The 10,197-nt window shown below is 31.3% G+C and overlaps 1 protein-coding gene across 1 annotated transcript; it reads right to left on the reverse strand.

Moving 5' to 3' along the window:
* Window positions 1–6,817: 6,817 nt before the first annotated feature.
* Window positions 6,818–9,933, reverse strand: LOC122582163 (homeobox-leucine zipper protein HOX11-like). The gene is made up of 4 exons (XM_043754521.1): window positions 9,506–9,933; window positions 8,646–8,950; window positions 7,926–8,005; window positions 6,818–7,360 (listed from the first exon to the last, which is right to left on the reverse strand). The coding sequence occupies exons 1-4, from the start codon at window positions 9,864–9,866 to the stop codon at window positions 7,039–7,041; spliced, it is 1,068 nt and encodes a 355-aa protein (XP_043610456.1). The 5' UTR covers window positions 9,867–9,933; the 3' UTR covers window positions 6,818–7,038.
* Between the last annotated feature and the right edge of the window lie 264 nt (window positions 9,934–10,197).

Consider the following 10,197-nt stretch of genomic DNA (forward strand, 5'->3'; position numbering starts at 1 on the left):
AAGGTTTGCGATGGACGCAATTAAAAACCCGCCCTTTCAGAAGGCTAGCGCACTACGACTTATACATCTCTTAGAGTTTGTTTAAATGGGTGAGCCGGTGTATCTCAAGGTTGCAAGACTCCAATTTTATTAATGAAATCTCTATTTCGATAGTTCTTAGTCAAGTTTATTTCAAAAACCAATTTTTGCATCACCTTTATACAACTTATAAACAATACAAAAATTAATAAACTTACTAATTTTCGAACTACTTAATCAAGTAACAAATTAAGGTAGGCCACCTAAACATGGTCACTATGGTTCATGCATATGTTTAAACCCGGCTCCCCCTTCCAAAAAAGAGGACCACATGCATCAAGTTACCTTGATTGCGTAAGCCTTTAAACAAAATAACTAACAATTTAGCACATAAACACATAGAACATGCTGACTGAAAATTTCCAGTAGCTTCACGACCAGTTTAAGCCTGTTTCTGGTCCGATTCAGCTTTCGACCAGAACTACAAAGTTGTAGCCCTATGAGTCGAAAATCTACAGTCCGAATTTGGGCTTCTAACTCATTACCGATTAAAAGATATGAATTGTTTAGTAAACTGTCGCACATCAGGAAATTTACACGAAAAATTCACATTGTCACATAATTATCTAATAATCAACCCTAATTATTGGATCATCATGCTTTGCAAAAATATATCTCTATATATCCAGTAAAATCACAATAAATTTTGCATGAATTTCTTGTGATTAAACTATTATTTAACAACTTTAAATAATCAAGATACACATAATTATGCAATTCATCACATAAATCATGTCAATTCACAATTCAAAACTTGCTTGAGGGTTTCAATCTCTATTGAATGAGGTTGAAAATTTAATTAAACAAAAACCCTAATTTTTATTTAATCAAGATCCGATTTAACTAATTAAAAATAAGAAAAACAACCTTTTAATTATTTAATAATTAATTGAAATCAACCAACCCTTAAACCCCCCTTCAAGTTTTGATCTTTGTAATTAATAGATCACATATGTGGCTCGTGATACCACTGTTAAAATATAAACACATAAATAACCATATAATCACAAGTAAGCGCAACGGAAGAAATGGAAACATATATGCAATCAAATTAATTAACAAAGACTAGAATTGAGTCGTGTACCTTATGCAAGTTCCAATAAAAATAATAATAATAATAATAAGATTATTATTAATGCTTAGGGTTTAAAGCAAAACCCCTCTACGATCGCACACTAGACACCCCGAATAACGTATGCTAGTACTCGATCACAAACCAAACAAACCTTTTGCTTGAACCTTAAACTTTAAAGTCGAAACCCCTCTTAGAAAAAGGAATTTCGGCCACTTCAAAGGAAGGAAGAAAAAGGAGAGAATTTGCTTATGTGAAAAAATATGTGTAACAACCACCAAAACCTAAAATTAAGCCCTCTATTTATAGGGAATAATTAGGTTAAACAATCTTAGAAAACAAGTTAGATGGTCGGCCCCTTTAGTTTTAGGGCCCAAATTCATTTTCCAATTTTCACATTTTAATCCTCTTTTTTAACTAATTAATTATAATTAACCCTTTAATTATGTTTAATTAGTTATATCGTGATCAAACTAATTAATATATTACTTTAATATATCAATTAATATTATCGAGTTACCGTGTCATTTCGTGTGACCCCGTAGGCTTAAATTATTCCCGGACATGCGATTTATAATGAAATGATCACACTCCAACTGTAATTTGAGAAAAATTAACTATCAATAACGACTAACATTTGTTGTCAAAAATAATGATAACTTTTAACATTAGAGTTAACCAAATCCAAATTTATATGGTTTGAAACAATAAAATTATATGCATGCATTAATCATGTACTAAGTTCTCATGAAAAAATTTAGCATGTTATTATCTTTCCTTTTATCTTTATATGTGATTCTTCTTGGTTACTTTTATTGAGAGAATCATAAATTTCTTCACATAGTTTGAGACAATAATATAACTATACATTTTCTATGAAAGCAAAAGAATCGCTACGACATACTTGTACAGAGTTGTGAAGGAACACATATAAATATATAATTTAAGAAAAGGGATTACGCAACTATGGTGTCACGTAAAAACTAAAATTAATAAAAATTATCTTTCTAATCATATATGGTTGTCTCCTTAGAAGGGGAAAGAGCAGATTATGTGATGATTATTATAACAAATGTAATGTGATGTTATAATCAATGATCATTATTATATGTAGCCAATGATCCTCAATCCAAGTGATTGATATGTACCTCTAGTTATTTTTATAATCAAGATGTTATAAGTTCAAGCCCAAATAATGGAACATAACATTGAGGTTTTAATATCGGGTCATTGAGAGTATTATTATTATTATTATTATTATTTTTTATCAATAACACGTTTCCTTTTGGTGTGGAGATAACCGGATGAACTAACAGAAAGTAATCCAAAAATTATAGTAAAATGTAGTATTAATTAGTTTAATCAATTATTGCTTTCATTTAAAATAAGGAATGTATTAATTAAATATGGTCACCAGTCACCACAAAGTTGCACAAAATTATTGGAGCACATTTTCAATAATCATTATTCGAGCATACTTAAAATAAATTAATCACACTTAACATAACATAAAATTTTTTGATTTCTCTTCTATTCTACTTTTTAACAGAGAAGAATATGTCATTATATGATGTATATATAAACAGTCACTAACAAAATACTAGTGAACAAATTTACAAAAATCTAGAGTTACAACCATTTCAAAATATATCTTCTACTCCGACAATTTAACTTCAAAGATTATAAAAAATTATAAAAAAAAAAAACTCATGCCAATTACAATTACATCAATACATAAAAAATACTCCATCAACAAAGATTGTGCCAATAGTTTAAACTTGTGGTGTTTATGGTACAATCTCATATAGGTATTGGGCTCCTAAAAATTGCATTTTGGAGGCACACGAGGAGAGACATCACATCCTCGGGATACTTGGTACCATCGGGTTGTACACATATCAAATGGCTAAATTGTCTTAGGCAGTTTAGAAGACAGTATACGAGAGTTGACTATGGTGTTCCTATTACTTGAAATCACCGAGTCACAAGATTTGTGGATTTAGCATTCCAATTTTGGTCCACCGGGTTCAAATAATGATATGAATGTGTTAAGTCAGTCGAATTTGTATATCCCAAGCTGCAATAGAACTACGTCAAACAACTCACTTTACATGAATGGATGCATTTTTCAACAAACACAACTACTATTTTATGATGATATCTATATTAAGTGGTCCACATTTGTTAAAGCATACTTGCATCCTATTGACCCAAAAGAATAAAAGTTTAAGAAGCTACAAGAGAGGGTAAAAAGGATGTCGAACGATCTTTTGGTTTTCTCAAAGAAAAATGGAAAATGTTGAAGTAAAGGAAAAATAGAAAAATGTTCAAGTACCCTCTCTGCCCTATGACGGTCGAAAAGATTGGCATGTTTGTTTATGCGGCTATTATTTTGCATAATATGGTTATACAAGGCGACAGGAGGACAATATCACGAGTTCAGATAATGGATGCGCCGGTTCGACAATCATGGGACCACGAAATGCTAGTGGAGCTACTAGACAAGGATTTCCGGCCATCACTACCTTCGAGATGATCTCACGGAGTACGTAGCGGAGCAAGACTTACCAAATTTAGATGATTAAGTATTATGTAATGTGTTATTATTTTTAGGACTATGTATTTCATTTTTAATATAATGAAATGTTAAGGTTTAGTTTAATTAATATAGTTTGTGATTTTATGTATTAAATATATATATATATATATATATAGGGTAACACTCCGGTGAGAACAGTCTTAAAATAAGAACGGTGAGAACACCTTAAAAACATCATTTTGATGCATTAAAAGTCCATAAAACTAACATAGTGCATAACTAATTATCTTTATTTAAGTGTTTAACAACACATTCATCCGTCAAAATCGAAATAATCATGTTTTTTGTTTTGTGCATCCATCTTGGATGCATAATCATCAAAATGATGCATCCAACAAAAAATGTGATTTTTTCGATTTTGATGAATCAATGTGTTGTTAAACACTTAAATGATGATAATTAGTTATGCACTATGTCAGTTTTATAGACTTTTAATGCATCAAAATGATGATTTTAAGGTGTTCTCACCGTTCTTATTTTAAAACTGTTCTTATTTGATTGTCTCTCTATATATATATACAAAATTTTGACCATTAGATCATACTTCAATTAATGCATGATTATTCACAAAGCAATTGATACACGATGATTTTTTTGATGAACGGTGATATTCAATGAAAACAAACATATTGTTTATTTGTTTTACTTTAATGCGTATTTTATTTACATAAAACCTAATTATATATAGGTGATGAGGATGTTAGGAAAGTTCATCAAATTTGGTGGACCATTTCCTCACTTTAGTAAACTTTGGGAAGGATTTGAGGAATTTTAAGTTGTAAGATTGTCATTAGTTGTTAGGCCTATGCCAATAGGCTCTTCTTCGTGAGCTCTTCCTGGCTCTTCCTTCTTTCTCGTCGATGGGACACTATTGGCAGTTGGTTCTTCGAGCTCTTCATCATTGTGGACCATCAACCGGAGGAAGAGTGTGGACAAGAGTGATGGGGTCTCTGCGTTTCTTTTTTCGTTATCATTTTTTTTCCATATATATGTGTATAGTTTTGAGAAAGAGAGGAGGAAGATGTCATATTGAGAGGGATTGAGTGTTCTTGATTGGGTCTTGGAGAGAAAAAAATTACATGAGAAAGAGTTGAAGAAAATTAAAAGACTTCCTATTGGAAGAGACTTATAAAAATTAGTAATTTTTACTAGTTGTTGACCATTCTCCTCCCAATAGTTTAGTCTCGTGAGAGGTCACGTGAGAAAGGAAGGTTTATGAACCAGCAATAATGAAGTCTTGTACTTTACTCGTGTGCCCTCATAATTGGTGGTCCTCGTAGGGTACCGTCTTTACGAGACAAAATTTTATAAATATGACATTCTTGTCCCTATTCGTGTCCTTATTGAAATTTATATTGAATTGAAATAGAAAATTGAAATCATTAAACAAATACAATGGTCGCCCCCTTGCCCGTCTTTTCTTAAAGCAAACACAAGCATGCCTTAAAACAATAAAACATGCTTCACTTGACTTATATAATGATTTACTTTCACACTATAAAAATAATATAGGACATTTCTCAAATATATTAAGGGGACATATGGAGCTTCTCATCGACATAACTCTACAAGATACAGTAGTGATAAATTCATAACCATGTTGTTTAACAATTAATCACAAACATACATTCTTTATATGATTATATACTTAACGGTATAATATGTATATTTGTTTTGGATGATAAAAAGATGTTAGATTTATCACTACCTAACTCTATTGTTCTATAGTGATTAAGTAAGTTTGAATCAATAATTATAAGGACATGTAGTTCAGCTTTTTAATGGCCACATTTATTAGACAGTATTCCATGTCTAAACTTAAAAGTCTTATTTTGACCTTTGAAATTTTTCTTTTGCAATTTAAACCGTAAATTGTTTCGTATATGTTATACAATAGTTGATGTAAAATATATTGATAGATTTAGCTTTAGATGTATTTTTCATTTATATAGTTTTCATTAGGTATTATATAATAAAAACAAAAATACTTTTCGGTGAAAGTTAGACAAAAAAATCTCAGTAAGTCAAATTTGGACACTAAAATTGAGACGGAAGAAATATATATATATAACGACTTAAGGTGGAACTAAAAATTTATTGTAGAGGAGTTGGTTGTTTGATTAAAGTCATGTAAACTTAAGTTTTTGAAAGAAAATTCTTATTAAAGATTATGTTGGGTAGTTAGATAGGGTTGAAGACTCCCTAACCGCTAATTAGTTTCAAAAAAAAATAATAATAAGGGAAATGATTAATCATTTCAACAAACTAGCCTAAAAATAATCTTAATCACAAAATCATGTCATATAGAAAGATGAAAGGAGAAGACGAACAAATATAATACATGAATTACACATGTCAAGTTTAATGAGGTTAAAAGAGATTTTTAGGTTATGAAGATTAATCATTTCTCTTAGAATACCTATTTTTTCCTTATAAATGTGGTTATAAACTTATAATATATTGAAAGTTATCATCTAACATTTTTTTTTCTTTTCTTTTCCTCTAAACAATTTTTTATCTTTAAAATATAAACTATTATCTATTTTTAAAAATAACATTCAATGTTATCTTATTGTTATCTTAATTTTTAAAATGGACGTGAATCGCCTCAATTAAAAAAATTCTTTGAGAAAATAAAAATAACAAAGGAATCCTTAAATCATTCCATCTAAACACACTAAACTTATATTTTCATTAATTCACATAATTCAAGTTTAATTCTCATAGTAAATCCATCAAACACTAAGTTTAAAGAACACTAGCATTGTACTCGCGCAATGTGGCGGCGGTTTGGTCATGACGACGACTGATGGTGGTGACGGCGGTCGTGATGGTGACGAACTATTGTTGCTGGTGGGTGTAAGTAATTGATGTAAAGATATAATGGAGATATTTTAAAATATAAAAGATTGATGATGTAAATTAATTAATCAAAGATAAAATGGTAATTTTACATCTAACACTTTCATGAGAGAGAAAGTGATAATTATTAATATATGATAGTATAGATATATGTTTAAGCTTTCTTTAATCCTTTATCTCCAAACAATATTCTACCTAAACAAGAATTAAAAAGATAAAAACTTTGCCCTTTTCTTCCTCAAAAACTTTCACTAAATTTTCGTACAATTTCGCACTTGTTCCTTTTCCCCCCTATCTTTATGGTGTAGTAAATCACAAACTTCACATATTTATATATCACAAATTAAATACACTACTAGAGCTTGTAGAGTATATCTACATAATCAATATCTTCACTCTCTATACTTTAGATCTAGTTTTCTCTTCTTCATGAGGATGTTGCATGCGGGTGGTGGGAGTTAGTAGATGGTGGTGCGACCGGAAAAAATGATCTTGGCTTTGGTGAAAGAGTTACGACCGCCTTTGTTGAGGTGGTGGCGGGTGGTGGAGGAGAGGTGGTGGCAACTCGCTCACATGACGGACACATTGTGAGAGTTGTGGCAGGATGTTGCATGTAAAATGGATGTGAAGTTGTCTTTAAAGCTCTTAGTTCTTGAAGCTCTTTGTGTAGTTTTTTGTTTTCAATAGTTAGGCTTTCACAACACCTTTTCAAGTATTCATAGTCCACCTCAGTTTGCTTCAGTTTTGTCCTACATAAACAACCATACATCATTTTATCTATTATACATCTTTAAGAAAAGCACATATACATATTAATATATATATATATATACAAATCCATAAAAATTCCGCACATACTCATATAGCGTCCATAATAAGACGAGAATAAACACCCTATTGTTAGGAGAAATATTGATCTCTGCTGTCAAATGTACGCATTTTTACCTTACAAAGTGCGCAAGATGCGTATTATTAGTAGCATTAATAATAAGATGATGGGGTACGAGGGAAACTGCCGTAGGGGGACCTCTGCCATGTGACGCCACATCATCTAGCAAGAAGCCCCCTCAAATGATGGAGTGAGGCAACTCAGTTATGTGGGGGGACTTGCGTCATGTGGCAGCCTAGGACTCTACGTGTGTTAAGCGTATGTAAGGATGGGTGACTTCTGCAAGTTGTGGAGGGATGGCAACTCAGCCATATTGCCAGTTTGCCACTTGGGGCAGTATGGATGGCAACTTTGCAGGCAACTCGGGGGCGACTTTAGGGTGTTATCGCCTCATACCCAATTAATAGTCTAATATATGTTTATACCTTGCTCTTCTGTTTTGAAACCAGACTTCAACTTGTCGAGGCCTAAGACTAAGTTGTTGTGCGAGTGCAAGCTTCTGTTTCTGATCAACCAAGAGAAAAGTAAAAGATCGAATGAGAATCTGATATTTGACTTTACACATAGTGAAGAAAGTTCTTTGAATGTAAATTCCATTTTGGCATAAGTAAAGTTAATTAGAATATAGTTTTCTAAGAAATACAACATTTTCTGTGGGTCAGTCTGAGAGTACTTCTTGCAATGCCCCTTTTCTAAAGAAAAGCATACATCTATGATATATATGAAGAATTACGTTTATTTTTTATTTTCATAAAATGGGCTCATAACGTACATGAGTTTATTTTCTAATAAAATGTGCTCAAAACATGAGTCTCAAACCATTGAAATGGGTCAAATATGATCATTAATTATTCTTTCCCAATGGAAAATCTACTTGAACATTAAAATATGACCGGCGGTTCTTGAAAAGATATTAGTTGGTACTTATTTACGCGTCCAAAAAAGGTGTTGTACATATATATACTAAAATGTGAAACAAAATGATCATATAATTTATATCATAGAAACCTCTTAAAAATAACAATGATTTCATGATTTTATGTAATATTCACATTAAAGATGATTCATTTAATTCTATTAAAATTTATAGAGTATATGTTATACACAAATAAATACACTTGTAACACACAAAAATGTGTACTTACAGGATTTAAGGTATGGTGTTCCTTGAAACTTTCTTCTAAAAAAGCAGATTGTTCTTTTGATAATCTGAGTTTTTTCCTTGACATACCATTTTCATCTTCATCACTAGCCCTAGAAGAAGCTCTTTCCACCTCATGAACGACGTCGTTTCCAATCTCAAAACCCCTTTTATGATTCTTACTTGCACCATTTCCAAGTCTTCCAAAATTACTCATAAATTCCAACCGGAATGATGACGTCGCCTCTTCCGTCCCCATCGCTACCGGCATCCGCCTCACATTTCCCGATGAACCCCCCTCGGAACTCCCTAACAATAATATAAATAAAAATAAAATATATAAATAATGTATACTAAAGTTTTCCTTAACTCATATCTATTTGGACCTTTTTCATAGTAGATATTGTAACTTTTTGGACCAACATGTACCCCATACCATGTCATTAAAATGATTGTACCTTTTGAAAAAACCATATCCTATTTTTCCATATTTTCACACACAAATACTTCTCTTTGAACATAACCATAACATATCTCATTCCATATTTTCAAGCTTTCATACAAGATTCTTTTGAAGACAAGCACTATATATGTTTTTTACATATTGTCAAAGTGTAAAACTTGTCTCTAATGGCCTTGTGTATATATGTATATATATTGGTCATCTACAACAAATCTTTCATAATACATCTGTAGACCGCGTAATAAATTCTGTACCTTAATTTTACCTAAATTTTGTTGTATAAATATCACTTTCGCAGGTATATATCATCCTATCTATAGGTTTCATCCACAGTTCCACAAACATATTTTGTTTATATGTATGTAAAAATATATAGAAGATATAAAAAGATATATAAATACCGTTGTCAGAAGACCATGGAAATGAAGTATTATGACGAGTAACCGGTCCAGAAGGTAGTAAATCAAGCTGAACCGGCGGATTTGTTGAAATAATCCTTTGATTATTATCAACAATATTTATATTTATTTCTTCAATAATCTTTTGATCATCATCTTTTTCATCATCTTCATCATCACTATTTTCATCATCATCATTTTCTTCTTTTTCTATATTTGTTTCTTTTGATGGGTTCATTCCTAAAGCCATGCAAAACCCTAGACTATCATTTACTCCGGCGGCGGCGACGGTGGTTGTCACGGCGGAGCTAGTGGTGGTGGTGGTGGTTGTATGACGATCACCTAAACTTAAACCCAACTCCATGTCTCATGGGGCAAAAGTTTTAAACAAAATCTAAGAGATATTGAGAGAGAGAGAAATTTAAAAAAAAAAAAAAAAAGATGATGAAAAGAAAAAAAGATTTTGGATTGATTGAAAGTACTAGAAAGAAAGAGTCTTTAATCGAGACTTTAAATCACGCTTGGTTTTAAAAAAATATTTAAGGTGATATAATCATATAATAAAGAAATGAAGATTTTTCTACGGATATAAAAATGATTTTATTTATAATAATATTTGTAAGGAAGAATTGAGATAAGTCCACGGCAATAATTAATAAAAAAGGTAATGTTAGTAGTAGGGGGTAGGCGTGGAC

The sequence above is a fragment of the Erigeron canadensis genome, chromosome 9 (assembly GCF_010389155.1).
Source record: "Erigeron canadensis isolate Cc75 chromosome 9, C_canadensis_v1, whole genome shotgun sequence".
NCBI classification, from domain to species: domain Eukaryota; kingdom Viridiplantae; phylum Streptophyta; class Magnoliopsida; order Asterales; family Asteraceae; genus Erigeron; species Erigeron canadensis.